This window comes from Alternaria dauci, chromosome 1 (assembly GCF_042100115.1).
Source record: "Alternaria dauci strain A2016 chromosome 1, whole genome shotgun sequence".
Lineage (NCBI taxonomy): Eukaryota > Fungi > Ascomycota > Dothideomycetes > Pleosporales > Pleosporaceae > Alternaria > Alternaria dauci.
In genome coordinates this window covers 3,610,231-3,625,094 of record NC_091272.1, presented here as the reverse complement: position 1 = coordinate 3,625,094, position 14,864 = coordinate 3,610,231, and the positions used below count along the sequence as shown (strand labels likewise).

At 50.2% G+C, this 14,864-nt stretch overlaps 4 protein-coding genes across 4 annotated transcripts; 3 read left to right on the top strand and 1 right to left on the bottom strand.

Annotated features, from left to right (window-relative positions):
* The first annotated feature begins 313 nt into the window (after positions 1–313).
* Positions 314–1,708, top strand: ACET3X_001128 (uncharacterized protein). Its single transcript, XM_069446385.1, has 2 exons — positions 314–1,033; positions 1,154–1,708. The coding sequence occupies exons 1-2, from the start codon at positions 428–430 to the stop codon at positions 1,553–1,555; spliced, it is 1,008 nt and encodes a 335-aa protein (XP_069311370.1). The 5' UTR covers positions 314–427; the 3' UTR covers positions 1,556–1,708.
* Positions 1,709–6,795: 5,087 nt separating this feature from the next.
* ACET3X_001127 (uncharacterized protein) lies at positions 6,796–7,993 on the top strand (the record flags this gene model as incomplete). Its single annotated transcript, XM_069446384.1, has 3 exons — positions 6,796–7,217; positions 7,271–7,853; positions 7,904–7,993. 3 exons carry the CDS (start codon positions 6,796–6,798, stop codon positions 7,991–7,993), a joined length of 1,095 nt encoding a protein of 364 aa, XP_069311369.1.
* Positions 7,994–9,218: 1,225 nt separating this feature from the next.
* On the bottom strand, positions 9,219–10,991 carry ACET3X_001126 (uncharacterized protein; the record flags this gene model as incomplete). Its single annotated transcript, XM_069446383.1, has 1 exon — positions 9,219–10,991. The coding sequence occupies one exon, from the start codon at positions 10,989–10,991 to the stop codon at positions 9,219–9,221; it is 1,773 nt and encodes a 590-aa protein (XP_069311368.1).
* Positions 10,992–12,887: 1,896 nt separating this feature from the next.
* On the top strand, positions 12,888–14,864 carry ACET3X_001125 (uncharacterized protein). Its single transcript, XM_069446382.1, has 3 exons — positions 12,888–13,011; positions 13,086–14,021; positions 14,075–14,864. The coding sequence occupies exons 1-3, from the start codon at positions 12,906–12,908 to the stop codon at positions 14,722–14,724; spliced, it is 1,692 nt and encodes a 563-aa protein (XP_069311367.1). The 5' UTR covers positions 12,888–12,905; the 3' UTR covers positions 14,725–14,864.

Genomic DNA, 14,864 nt, shown 5'->3' with positions numbered 1-14,864 from the left:
GTTCAGCAAGCTCCTGCTGGACATTCAATTAGTAATGACACAGCACCATCGCCACCATAGCTAATAACCATATATGTATTCATATGTGTGTGTTCATGCTCCAGTGTTACTTAGTAATGAGCCTGGCATGAGCGGAACTGAAACCGCTGATTTTCAGGGGCTTGGTGACGTTACGGCGCAAAACCAAGTTGGTTCCGCTCGTCCCTAGTACTTCTAAGGCCTAGCTCGGCTCGACTTCCGTAGGTTACGTACGTACGAGAGTGTAAAGTTGCTTTTTCAGTCTCCTTGGAGGCCTACTGTGTACGTAGACTATCGCAAGTATAAATCTCCTACTCTGCCTTTGATATATTCTTTTTCCATATCTTGTAGCACTTTTATTATTTGAATTCTAAATCTTGTCATCACTTCCCTAGTGTCAAAAATAACCATGGACGCTTTTGAGAAGAAGACTCTCAAGACCTCAAGAGGCTACACATACACCTACTACACCTCCACAGGCGACAAGAGTCTCCCCGCCCTCTTATTCCTACACGGATGGCCCGACCACGCTGCTATGTGGGCGGACGTCGCTGGCCCCCTTCGCTCGAAGTACCCCATCATCGTCCCAGACATGCTGGGTTACGACGGTACCGACAAACCCACTGATACCTCTGCATACTGCTGGGACGGCATGGCCAATGACTTGGTTGAAATCATCGAAGCAGAGCAACACGAGAAGGTGGTATCCATTGGCCACGACTGGGGTTCCGTTGCCGCCAGTCGATTGTGCCAACACTACCCAGACCGAGTCGTCGGACTCATCAATCTCAATGTACCATACACTCCTCTATTCCGCGAACCTTTCGACCTCAAAACGATGAACGACACGACCGAGAAACACTTTGGATACCGAATCTTCTCTTACTGGGAAGTCTTTACCGCCGACGACGGCGCAGAACTCGTGGACAAGAATCTGGAGCGTTTATACCATGTCATGCATGGCCAAGGAGAAACAATGAAAGACCTTTTCTGCACGCCAGGTGCATTGCGCGAGGTAAGTCATTTTACATCTACATGAATTGCCCAAATCGCAAAAAGACCTCCACCAAGACCAAACTACCTACCTACACGGTCATGTATGACTTCACCACAACTCCCGCTAACCTCAAACTAGTACCTCGTCAATGGCGCCACGACCCCCATACGCCTACGCCCCTTCGCCGAATCACCTGCCTTCAAATCCGCCTTTCTCTCCCGGTTCGCCCGCGACAGCATGGCCGCACCCTTCAATTGGTATAAAGCTAATACCACCAACGTGCAATACGAAAGTGACAGGGTGCTCCCTGATACAGCTGACAAACTTGACATTCCCGTGTTGTACATCGGTGCTACGGAAGACTTGGTGTGTAGACCAGAAACGCTGATCCCGAGTATTCAGAGGGGGTTGTTGCCGCGCCTGGAGCAGGCGGAGATGGTGAAGGCACAACATTGGGTGACATATGAGAACCCTGGGCCGGTGGTGGAGAGGATCAGTGAGTGGCTAGGAAGACAGTTTGGAAAACAGGGAATTCTTTAAAAAGAAGAGGATTTCATACGGAACTATCATAGGCTGCGTATTTAAGAGGTTTTAGAATGTTTGTTTCTAATTGCTTGTGCTGCCTAGGTGAGCAAAACTCCTATCTCATACATGCATACATCGACTAGAGTAAAAACATGAAGCACAACCGTGATCCAATACTTTTTATCGCTTATATCTCTCAACACTCCAACCGTCAACTATGCTCTCCTTCACTCTGCGATGCAGAGCTTGCGGGTCGCGTACCCACGGCCAATGGTCTCGCTGTGCTACAAACCCTTGTTAGTCTGCGCCGTGAGGCCTCCAATACCCGTGCGTCTATGGAGCCACTCCGGTGCGTTCACATCATCTATTGCATTAATTCATGGTGTAATATACAGTCCATGATTGCAGATAGATGAGGCATCCTTGTGATATGATTTCAGTTGTGTCCGCGAGTTGATCATTTGGGCCAATCTTGAAGTTCGCATGCAGGGCAGGAAATGGATGTCTTCGATCAAGGCGATGGTGTAGCGCGAAAGCTCAGAGTCATTCCCGTTTGGACCAGATTCGATCGAGCCGAGGACATGATGGAAGAGGCCGATAGCATGTTAGAAAGGCTGGTGGCTGCAGTGTAACAAAATCAGGAAAGAAGGACGTCGTGTAAGATACATTCGAGCAGAAAAGTATCAACTTTCATACACATCGTGGTTGGAAAAGCGAGCAAGTGGATTGCATTATGTCTTCTATATGTCTCATGTGAATGAAAGAAGTTACAGCAAACGGTGCGTGGACAACAAGTGAGCACTTCAAACTTCATCTTCGTCAACAAAACCTGCATGATCAATCATAGCCGGCCATTTACCCTTTCTGTATGACTGAATCAGCGAACTGACATTTGGCTTGCTATGTCCACGTCCAGCGACTTTGATTCACCACCGACTCAACAATACATGGAAGAGGTAGTGAGCTATGAAAAAAATCAGGACCACCGGCCACCACGGCTGACTTGATAGCGACAGGTACTTACCCGTCCGTTTCACTGTGGGCACTCGCACAGCGCTCATCTCTCGTAGTTGATACTGCTGTTCGAGCAGTCTGACATCCTCGTCCTGGTCATCTTTCTTGAGCGCAGATCGGAGAAGATAGGCACAATTACGTGTACATGCGTCCTTGTCCCCGTAGATGTCTTTGTATCTTTCCAGTCTGTTTTTGAGTAGCTTGATGGCATCTTCTCGGTGCTTCTTGTCATTTCTCTTGATCCATATATTTGCTTGCTTGCACTCGATGTCCCAGATTCGTTTGGCTGCATGCTCCGCGCCTTCGTGGTCTTGAACCCTTCTGAGCCTTTCCAGATGGCGTTCGAGTATTGTCTCTGCCTTGTCCAGTTCCGCTGGCTTGTCGATTTCAGCGCAGGCTTCCGAAATCATCTCTTCAATCTCCATAGCCCATTTCTCGTCATGATCCAACTGCCATGATGTGATTCCTTGTCTGGCATCCTCACAGAAATTGATAGCCTTTTCAGTCTTCTTTGCTGCCGCTTCACGAAGCCCTTGGTGGAGTTGAAGCCTGCCGTTCATGAAATGGACTCTACCTTCTTCAATTTTGCGCTGCACAGCAAGTTTCCGCTGCTCGGATTTGTCGAGTTGCAATTCTAGGTTGATGTCAAGCTTGACCTCGCCATGTTTCACGTTCATCTCAAATTCCCAGACACATTTCAATTCCCGCAAGGCTTTTTACGGTTGATGCGACTCAGTATAGAATCGAGCGAGATCAAGCACGAGGGCCCATTTGCGCCCAATATTGTTGTTCTTGTCCGCATCATTGATCAGCTCCGCTGAGAGATTAGCAATTTTGCTCCATTGACTGTTATACTCGTCCTGCAGTGGCTTTTCAAGATATGCTCGAATGAGGAGACGCTTGAGCTCGTAGCGCCTCTCTGATCGAGTATACATGTCGTCCACGAACTCAAGCACACAGATGGCGTCATCATAGCGGTGCTCTTCCAAGTAAAGCTTCGAAAAGGTAACGACAGCAGTGACCATCACATCAATTCCGTCGATTTTGTAGGATGCGAACTCCTTCGCTCTAGCTTTGGTCTTGTTCTTGCGTGCAAATTCGAGAAACCGGTCAAAATGCGGCTTGTACGGTAGTTTCCAGTGTCTCGAAGGTATCCTTGACTTGCCTTTTACCCGTTTGTAGGTTGCCTGTGTTTCGTCGTCGTAGCGCTTGTACAGCATGCAGAGCGCCGTCGCGAAGAGCTGTAGCAGGCGTCCATCTCCCCCGTGAGCCTGAAACCACTGCAACACTGCAACCTGGACGTACTGCTGCATAGTGTAGACTCGGTTTTCTACGGTTGAGATCAAAGAACATTGTTCCAGACCACTGAGTTGAGATTGTAGCCTATCAGGCCTGGTATGAACTTGTCGGAGAAGCGCAAAGTCAATTCTTGAGGCATCCAAGCAAGACATTTCGCCCAATAGGTCTAATTTTCGGGTGACCCTGCTCCCACCGGAGCTCAGGAATAGAGGACTGAGTAAGCGTTCTGAGAAGTCACTGTATTGCTTTTCAATGGTATGACTGGCTCCACTGCATTCATCGTCTTGCAGGTTTTGTGTTGTATAGTCTGTACGATTCATATAGTCTGCCATAGAGATGATGAGTGTAGGCAGTGGAAGCCGTCCGACAACGAAATTCCTGGACTCCATATTCGTGATTAGATCTCTGTTGATATGAGAGTCAAAGATGTAGCTAGCCGTCAGGGGTGGCAGGTCTTCCATGTGAATGAAAACATCTTTGTTGTTGACGTTAAGAAACTCGGTCAAGACGATCTTGTTCTTCGCGGTGATGAGGATCTCTCCATTGGCTATTGGTAGCACTTGGTTGAGTTCTTGGGCAATTGCTTCGTCCTCAAGACCATCGAGCACCATAATCCAAGGACCAGTTTCTTCATTCCTTAGCCAATCGGAGACTGAGGACAGGATGGAAGGATTGTTGAATTCTGACGGTATCGTGCCCTGTAACGATTCACGTATCTTATTCAAGCATGTGCAGTCGACCCAGAGTGTATGCTTTTGGTCGTTGAGATCCCTTGGCTCTTGGAAGCCAAAAGCATAGTAATAGGCTGAGTGAGACTTGCTGCTTTTGTATTAGTCGAGAAAATATCCAAGGGCCGCACATAGACTCACCCTACTCCTGATTTTCCGTAAAGGCCAATGACTGTGTTGTGCCCTTGGAACCCACTGATAATCCTCTCGTGGATGTTGTGACGCCCAAAGAAATGCGCGGATCTAAATTGTTGGGTTGTTGCAACTTTCTCCAGATTCGTACGAGGTCTGCGTTTGCCATGGTCAAGATCGAACGCCCTGAGAGTAGATCTCCTAGATAAGGAGCGCGCACTATAATACCAATCCCGCCCTTGAAGGATCTCAGTATACCAATGGCCTTTGTTGCGTTGGATCGCTCGTCTCATTGGGTTGTGTTGTTCTTTAGTCTGGTCGAGGGGTGTTGCAGATGGCTGAACGATATTTCGAAGTCGCTTAGCCCGATCTTCCACAGAGGCGTCCGGGTTGAAGATCTCGTATAGATCCATCTCGACTTCCCAGGCAAATATTCGTTCATAGCGAGACAAAAGCATTTCCGAAATTACATCCAGTACTTGTATGATATCGCACACTTTCTTGGGATCTTCAGCCGCTTCGGTTTTGCTTCTAAGATGTTTTATCCAACTTCCCACAGCCTTCGGGCTGTTGTGAAAAGATACATCCTCTTTTGGTTTGAGGTTTCCCTGGTAAACATTTTCGGAGGCGTCTCGTCTCTGTCGCTTGAATGTAGGCAGACCGTCTGGCTTCCAACCATATGTGAAGACCGTCGCTAGTTCAAGCATTACGCATCCAAGAGAGTAAACATCGAAGGCCCGTCCATGTTGTGCGACACCCTCATCTTTGAAGTATTCTGGTGGACGGTACGTATATGTCCCAAATACGTTTTCAGGTGTAAAGGCAGTTCCAGTACCTTCCTTTGGATCTTTGAGATTGGCCGTTCCAAAGTCGCAAATCTTCCACGTAGGCTTCGGTTCTAGGAACAGAATGATGTTGTTGGGCTTGATGTCATGGTGAAACCCGATCATGCCGTTGATTTCTCTGTGAATATACGCCAAAGCCGAGACAAGTCCCAGCATAGTCTCTCGTACGTGGCGTTGTCGAAACGAGTCATTCTCCAAGCTTACCGATCCTTGTTTTGGAAGATCTGGACTCTTCTCAAGCCAAGTCTCCATGCTTCCTGCCTGGGCGTAAGGCATCAACAACCACAAATATTCTTGCCTCTCATTCGGCTCACGATTGAATCGACCTGCAGTGAAACTGGCCAGAAGTGGGACAATGTGGTCGTGCCTGCGCTCCCTTAAAGTTGCTGCCTCTCTCAAAAGCTTGTTCCATGTCGTATTGTCTTCTTTCTTGATGCTCTTACAGGCCACAATGTTGTGTTGCTGCAAAGTCTCGTGAGCTTCAACATCCTCGTTTTCTTAATCTACTGGATGAATTGATCCATCACAGCTAACTACATAGTACGGTAGTGGCCCACTCAGCCATCCCTATGCACCAAGCGCATGTTCTCCCACTTGAATGTGTCTTTGTTGCTCCTCGGGCCATACTGCACAAAACAGCTATGCGCACCGTCGCTCGAACCATCGGCCTTCAGCACCCAGCCAGCAGTCCAATCCGCTACCCATCATTGTCAGTCTCAGACACGCTACCGACGAGGACCTCACTCACTTTTGCCGCTCTCCCACACCACCACCTGATCACCAGCCTTGTATCCATTTCCGTCGGCAGCACCTGGCTGCCTAGCGCCAGTGGGCGTTTGTGGGCGTTGTGGCATGATGCGAACCTTGCCGAATTGTCCTTTATGATCGATGCTCGCTCTGCCTTGATGCGACTGCCGTTGATGTTGGAGCCTTTCTAGTACGTCCTCTTGTTGGCAAGGCTCAGCTGATATACCATATTTCCATCCCACTTTTGCCAAGCCTTCCGGTCAACCTTGATGTAACCAGAGCTCACGTTCTATTGGAGAGACATTCCCATACGAGGCAGTGGCTGGGTCTTACCACTGACGTCTCCTCGCATCGCCACTTCGTCCATCTCAGCACCATCCTATAGATACCCCTTAGTGGCGAAACACGCTTGATGTAGCAGGTTGCTGCTTTTTGGCATCCATGACTGCTCCTATGCTGAGAAGACAAGATTCTCTAGAGCCACTACCCGATGGATCCCGTCTCATTCACCGCCAGCCTCTTGACCCTTATCACTGCCGCTGGCCAGTCTTGCAAGGTCATATCCGAATTCGTCCTCGATATTCACGATGCGCCTAAAGATATCTATGCCCAGTCAAAGAAGCTGCAATGTCTTCAGCAAAGCTTCCATCACCTCTTGGGCGTATTCGCAGCCTTGCCACCCGACTTACAGCTGGACACAGTCTTGCAACAGAACCTGATCTCCTTCACCCAAGAAATCGACGGCTTCACCGCGAAAGTGCAAGGAATGGGCATACGGATGGATCAAGGAAGAGTGCAGCATGCCTGGGAGAGAGTCAAATGGGTTGCCTCAGATCGTGACTTGAAGAGATTTAACCAGTCTCTGGACCACTGGGATAGGGTCTTTGCAGCCGCTGTGGCTGCTGCGCAACTGTACCCATACCTTTCATACAGTATCAATCAACTCAAGGCTAATATCCTCTCAGCTCCATGTCGACACGAATTCTCGAGCACACCACCAAACTTACCGAGCGTCACACAATTACCACACCTGCTGGACAGGCCTTGGTACGTCCGACACAAGGCCCAGCCAGCGTCACGGGTATTCTCCAAGCGCCTAGCAGCTCAATGCCTGGACGCTTAAGCATGTTCCTCTCAACACTCCGCGACCCAGTCGATCTCAGAATTCAGCAGCGCTTCGAATATCTTGGGGATACCATGACCGCGATTGTCCAGGGTGACCCAGTAATGGTTCGCAGTTGGTCAAACACTGGGCAGGACACTTATTCGTTAATGTCAGCGGCAGAAGCCTACGTTCTTGCCTTTGCACTCCAGATTACGCGACTGTTTCCTGGACGAGTGTCCTTCAAGATACTCGTAATGTATTCTACGTCCAGCATGTTCTCAATAGACGTCAAGTGGAGACTGAACTTTGTAGGACTGCTTCGGTTCAATAGCTCGGCTTATCATGCGGCAGCGACAGGGAATCAGCCGTTCTTGAGGGACTTGCTGGTTAACAAGGAGATCAGAATTACACATCGAACGATACATGGTGACACTCTGCTACATGTGAGTCATCAGGTTTTGGTGCTCAGACATGACTGGCTCATTATTCTCAGATTGGCACAGAGTATGGCCACGTTGAGATCGTCAGAGAGCTTCTCCTCGCTGGAGCAGACGTCAATGCAACCAACGACGAAGGCGAGTGAGTCTTCACCCTCAATTTGAGATCCATGACTCAGCCATCTCACACTGAATAGTACACCACTGCACACTGCTGTCAAAACGAAATGCGACTATGAAATCATTCGACTGCTTCTCAAACATGGGTCCAACTTACATCACCAGAACCGCCAAGGCCGTACGCCCCTACACTGCTATTACAACACGACGCTACAGCAAACCATACGATACTGCCGAGATGATATCGATAACACGATGCAAGACTACCTTGGCATGACCGTTGCGCACTATGCCGCGTACAGCAAATCCTCCACAGCAGAAGACATCGCTTTCTGTCTAAAGGACATTTCCAATCCCTTTGCCGCCCGCGACAGCGATGGCAGGACGGTCCTACATCTCGCCCTCCAGAGAGGCAACCTCGCACTCATAAAATACCTCCTCAGTAGCCCGCACGCCAAAGACGCATTGCTTCTATGCGATTGGCATGGGCGAACGCCGTTGCACTTTGCGACGACGAGTTCGCGAACTCGAGCTATTGACTTGGTACTAGATTCCGGTTTCGATATTCACGCAACAGATCTACATGGTCACACGGCGCTACATCACGCGGCTGGTCTGGGAAATCTGGGAGCAATAGAGAAATTGCTTGAGCGGGGTGCAATGCCGGATCTGGAGAGGAGGAATCTGGAAGGAAGGACACCGTTGATGGCTGCGCGGTGCAAGGGGAGAAGGGAGGTCGAAGAATTCTTGAGACTGCTGTGTGCTGATGAGGATGGGGATGAGGATGGGAATGAGGTTGAAGAAGCTCTAGGGGTGAAGAATAAGATTTACCGAGGGACAAACGGATGGCGGGCTCTTCGGAATCTTGCAAGCTTGCACATGCAATTTGTGCTCTTGTTCGCTGGTTTGGTCATCTTGTTGGTTTATGTTGTACTTTTACGTCAGTAGGCACGAGAAGTGTCACATAGTAGACGTTTGATCGCACTGCTTCACACAAATTGCCCTCAATATACTAAAGTGCGGACTGAGGTTATTGTTAGACTGTAGGTTAATAATAGGTTACAATGGGATAGAATGCGCAAGTAATAATATATAGTAGTAACAATAGTAGAGTAAAAACATAGAACAGGACTATAGTATAGAATAAGACACCCGCGCTAACTTTCTCAAAGAAGTCAGTATCAAGAAACAATTTATCCTAAAACAGGTAAAGAAATGCTTTTCATCGCCCATATCTCTCAACATGTGCGTTCACTCACTCTCCGACCCAGAGCTTTCTTCGTCCGCAGACGAGTCCTCGAGAGAACTCAATGGCTTTTGTTCACTCGATGTGTATCCAGTTTCCTCATCAGCAGCAAACTCATCAATCTCTCCCTCACTCAGGTCGTTCGCACTTCGCTTCTTTGGGACTAGAGCCATGGTACAGCCACCCCGAGAGTTGCGACGGTATCGACTTCTCCTTCTTTCGATTTCACTCGTGTTGGCGGAATCCTTTCTTAAAGCACCGAGGGAAGTTCTCGACTTTCCAGATGCACTCAGGCCTTTATTTCCATCTTGCTCTTTCTGTCGTTTCAGCTCTCTCTCCTGTTTCTTGTCCAGCGCAGTGTCGACCCTCTCTACAGCAAGCCGCATAGCTTCTTCTGCTTCGTGTCCCATCTCAACGAGCTCAAAGTATGCACTGGCACACATTTGATTGTGGGTGACTGGTTCTTTCTTCATGGCGGGGGGGTTGCTCAGCTTGTAAGGCTTACGAGGCTTATACAGAGATAAGCCAGGCGCTTCTTGTCGGACAACGACGCCTGATGGAAGATAAAAGTCCATCTCTTTATGCTTACCAGGACCTTTCTGACTAGATCCGCATCCTGAGCAGCTCTTCTTGTCACCGGCTAGGTAGTACCGCCCAAGAGCGTGGTTGACATCGCATCGCCATGCATGCTCTTCGTCTGGCCTTTGCTTTTCCCAGTAGTAGCCATCAGGAACATCCTGCCCGTGCTCCATCGTAGCCGAACCGCTTGGATGGGGACCAAGATCCGGCTCTGGCATTGGCATTGGCATTGGCTCGGGTGTAGGTGCTTTTGGAGGCGGCTTCGGTTTGATGTATTCGAACACTGCATCGATGCCCATTTTTCGAGCCTCTTCTTCAGACGCGCCAGTATTGATAGCTTTCCAGTAGGCATCTTTTGCGACAGCATTGTGGCAAGAGAACCCGGAGTCACGAGGTTGGCCAAATCGTTTGGAAGGTTTCCAGCGTATATTTCGCGCGGGTTGGAAGTAAAAGGTCCTTGAGGGCATGTAGAAGTCCATCAAGGTAACATGAAGATTGTCACTGAGAGTAGTGTTACAGCCCCTACAGGATTTGCGGTCTCCAGCGTTGTAATAGTGGCCCATTGCGTGCTTGAAGGCACAGCGCCAGACAAACTTCTCGTCCTTCGAGACTGGCTCGAAATAAGCGTTTGGAGGAAGGCGCTGATCAGATTCCAGAGTTCTTGATTTGTTAAGGCTAGGAGATGATGGCTGGCCAGTAGATGGGGTCTCATTGTTCGACCGGATCGCGGGCTCTCTGAAAGATTTGGAGGCTGTCGTCCTGTTTTCTGTAGAGGACGTCGCCAGTGCTTGCTCGAGGGCAGCTGCACCCCTCCTCCTCTTCTTCTTCTTTGGACGTGTCAAGGGCGCCATTCTCAATAACTCAGGCAAGGCAAGTTGGTCTGGGATAGGCTCTGATAGAGCCGCTGTTGTGTCTGTAAGGCGGGCATGCGACCTACGTGACTCGGACGTGGCCCCCTCAGTGAGTACTGAACCACTCTTCTCCCGGGTCTGATCAGGACGTCTGACGTACTTCTGATATTTCTCCCTTGCTGTGATAGCCTTGATTTTCTTCTGGTAGTCGTGTGCAACAGGGCGAATACCCATAGAGATGGCCACAGTAACGGCTTGCTTAAAGCTTTGAGCTCTATAATCGGTATCCTGTTGTGATTTGCCCCACTTCTGTGCCAGCCTCCGTTTATGGTCGTTGATTAGTCTCATTCGCCAAGGATATATCTTGTTTGTGTGTTCGATACTTTGCGTGGCATGATCGCTGTTCGAAGCCTCCACGTCACAACGACCGAAGAGCTCTTCAATGTGATCAAGGGGTGAGTAAGATGACCTGTTGTACGCATTCATTGGAGGGACGGAAGCTCCAGACTTCCGGTGAAAGTCATCTGAATCTGCTTTGTGGACAATACTGACAGGAGTATCTGCGACGGGCTGAGATACGCGGGAACCAGAGGCTGAGTCTAACGGCGCAAGCGGAAGCCAGTTACCGCAAGGTAAGTTGGTTCGATCTTCCCTGATCGCTGTTCCAGGCATACTCTGGCCTTTGCACTTTCTGGATGTCGACAGCCTGACGGCGCGTCCAGTAGGAAAGACTCCACTGAGAATTGCCTTTTGGAACACTGTATTGGTGAAATCATCGATCTCTTCCAGAGGACTTGTGTGATAGTCAAGCTCGTACTCGTTGGTTGAGTATTGAACCATGGGAGGATCTAGACTCGAACGATGCCAGGATGCATTCAATTCTTCTGCCACAGGAAAGAGGTTGTTCGGGCCGTAGTCAGAGAAAGATTTCTTGTCGAATGCGTGTATGTCGAGAAATGGGGCGCCATCCTTGCCGTCTGTTGCGAGCAGGTGGACGGTACGACAGTGAGCATTCCAGGTCATCCTTCTCGTAATGCCATCGACCTCCTGGATTACTGAGTTTAGATACTCCACAACAGTTGGGCGACTATCATTTGGATCTTCAGAACATTGGGCTATGCGATCGGGATCCAAGGCATGTGTTATGAAGGTGTTCAAAAAGGTGGCCTCGTAAGCTTTCTGACTAGCTTGGTAGAGTGTGTGATTCACGTAATCTTCCTTGGAAGGTAGACGCCGGTTAAGATGAACATCTGTGTGGACTCGCTGAACACGCGATGAACCCTGGACCGCGGTGCTTCTGTCCACGGAAACTATAGAGTGTGGGTAAGCGGTTTTCGTTTGGGTCTAGCTTCTTACCTGGTTTGGGTGGAAAACTGCAGGGTTTCTGGTCTTGATCAAGAACATCTAATACAGCCAGCGAATCTTGACTAATGCGTGGGTGTGCAGATGGAATGGGTGGGATTGGATAAGCAGGGATGTCAATGGGCCTTTGAGGTGAACCATCCAAGGAACCATCACTCCAGTCGATCTCGTCCTCATCGGCATATACCATGTTGTTGGGACAGCGTATTGGAGCCAGAAATGGTAAGAGATGAAGTTATGTCGAGATAGAAGGATGAAGTATTGAAGAGAGGAAGATCATGTTGGACTACTCCCACCACGTAGGCCATGCGCGAATCGCGTGCATATGCAAACGACAGATCTCGTTCGAGAGTGCGAATAAGGTCATGCTAGTACATGATGTTGATTTCCGAGGCTCAAGACTGAGCAATAAGAATGCATGTACGGCGTTTGTTGGAAGGGCAGACATGGACCGCCGCCCAAAAACGCCGTCTTTTGCCTAATGCATAGCGGAATTTGCGTAGCAGATCCCCGTAATCGAAATTGAATGTTACTATCGGGCGTAGCTTCGGCATCAGGGCATGATCATTAGGCTGTTGTTTGTTTGATACCCAGAAGTGTCGGTATGTCCAGGGTATGCACCAAACGCTCTTTTTGCAAGCGTAGGCGTTTTCTCAATACCCGAGCAGCAAAGACGACGAGAGGAATTATCCGCTAGGAGGAGTAGTAGAGGAAGATATTGTTAGCCGCTCGGGATGGCAGTACTCGCCGTTGTGGAGCGTTGACGTTGCGGAGGCGGAGGTGAGGGCTGGAGATAGCTCGGACAGCTGCGCACGGGCCACTGGACCCTGAAACTATGTCGATGTGGCATTTCGAGCATGTTGGAAGTCTCCAGCTCCAATTGCTCTCTCCATATTCAAAATGGGAAGGAAGCACGTGTCTTCGCTAGCCTTGATACTCCCCCTCTTAGCCAGCACCGCAGAGGCGGCGTCTGACCCCGCCCGGCCGCGGGGCGTTGGTCCGGAGTGTATGTTGGACCTGCTACAGCTCATCAAGAGCTTCCAAATAGACGACTGAGCACAACTAACAGCCAGTGTCTAGTTGCAAAGTACTACAAGGATGCCGAGACATTTGCTTGTATCTCGAATCCGGCCATCAGGCTTCCCGTTGCCCGCTTGAACGACGACTACTGCGACTGCCCTGATGGCTCCGACGAGCCAGGCACTTCAGCATGCTCCTACCTCTCGCCCCTCTCCCCACCACAACCCCTGGGCTTCTCGGGCAAAGATGTCAACTCTACGCCGGCCCTGCCTGGCTTCTACTGCAAGAACAAAGGCCACCAGCCGAGCTACATTCCCTTTACCAACGTGAATGACGGCGCATGCGACTACGAACTATGCTGTGACGGCAGCGACGAATACGAGCGTGTGGGCGGTGTCAAGTGCGAAGACAAATGTGCGGCCATTGGGAAAGAGTGGAGGAAGGCGGACGAGGCGAGACAAAAGAGCCTGACTTCTGCAAGACAGAAACGGAAGGAGCTGGTGGCTGAGGCTGGTCGTATGCGGAAGGAAGTCGAGGACCGCATACAGACGCTCAAGACACAGATCGAAGGCGCGACACTCAAGGTAGACGCCCTGACAAAGAGCCTCGCTGAGATTGAGAGGGCGGAGCGAGGCAAGGTCGTCAAAGGCGCAGGCAAGGGCGGCAAGGTCACGGTGCTGGCCAGCTTGGCCAAGCAGAGGATCCAGGAGCTCATCGAGAACGTCAATCGCGTGCGAGACGAGAGGAATGCGGCACACGCGAGGATCGAGGAGCTCGAGGGCATGTTGAAGCGCTTCAAGGAGGAGTACAACCCCAACTTCAACGACGAGGGTGTGAAGCGTGCCGTGCAGGCCTGGGAGAACTACGCAGCACAAGAGCGCACAGGCCCCAACACCGCTCTGGACCGCGACCTCGATGACATTCTGAAGCCAGACTCTGAGAGCGCTATCAAGTGGGAAGAGTTTGAAACGGTCGAAGAGTCTGACGTGGAGCTCCGTACGTACATCTTTGCTTACTCACTCTAGCTATATACTGACCATCGTGCGTAGTCTACAAGTTCGAGGAATACCTCCCCGACTCTATCCGTAGCTGGGTAGACAGCAAGCTTCGCGACTTGCGCGTCATGCTCATCGAGAACGGTATCCTTGCAGACCCTACGACTGACGATGCACCCGAGTCCAAAGCCGTCACCGACGCCAAGTCGCAGCTAGACTCTGCGAAGAGGGAACTTGAGGGAGACAAGTCTGAACTTTCAAAGCACGAGGAAGATCTCACCAAAGACTACGGCCCAGACTCCATCTTCCGCGCCCTCAAGGACCGATGCACGTCCACCGACTCCGGCGAATACACATACGAGCACTGCTTCCTCTCAAAGACAACCCAGAAGCCCAAGAAGGGTGGCGGTCATACCGGCATGGGCAACTTTGCACGCATTGAATCCATTACCGTCGATGAGGAGCTTCCTGCCGACGGAAGGGGCTTGGGCAGTGGTGAAAGAATCGCACTCAAGTACGAGAACGGCCAGCATTGCTGGAACGGACCCAACAGAAGCACCATGGTTATCTTGGCCTGCGCTGAGAAGGACGAAATCTGGAAGATCGTCGAAGAGGAGAAGTGTGTATACCGAATGGAAGTAGGCACGCCTGCGGTCTGCGGTATCGAAGTACAGAAGGCTGCGCCGGCGCACAACGAGCTGTGAAGAGACGAATCCACGTTGGTATGAATTAGGCAGGTAAGCACTTACATGTTCTGGAACATGCATTGCTGTCTTGCGACCTACGCAAAGAGTATGTAAAGCGCACTTGAAGTAGATAAGAACGCAATTACCACCAATCAGCG

Coding starts and splice junctions, on each gene's coding strand:
- ACET3X_001128 (XM_069446385.1), top strand. CDS start 428: ATGGACGCTTTTGAGAAGAAGACTCTCAAGACCTCAAGAGGCTACACA. Junction 1,034..1,153: donor CGCCAGGTGCATTGCGCGAG/GTAAGTCATTTT, acceptor ACCTCAAACTAG/TACCTCGTCAATGGCGCCAC.
- ACET3X_001125 (XM_069446382.1), top strand. CDS start 12,906: ATGGGAAGGAAGCACGTGTCTTCGCTAGCCTTGATACTCCCCCTCTTA. Junction 13,012..13,085: donor GCGGGGCGTTGGTCCGGAGT/GTATGTTGGACC, acceptor GCCAGTGTCTAG/TTGCAAAGTACTACAAGGAT. Junction 14,022..14,074: donor AGAGTCTGACGTGGAGCTCC/GTACGTACATCT, acceptor CATCGTGCGTAG/TCTACAAGTTCGAGGAATAC.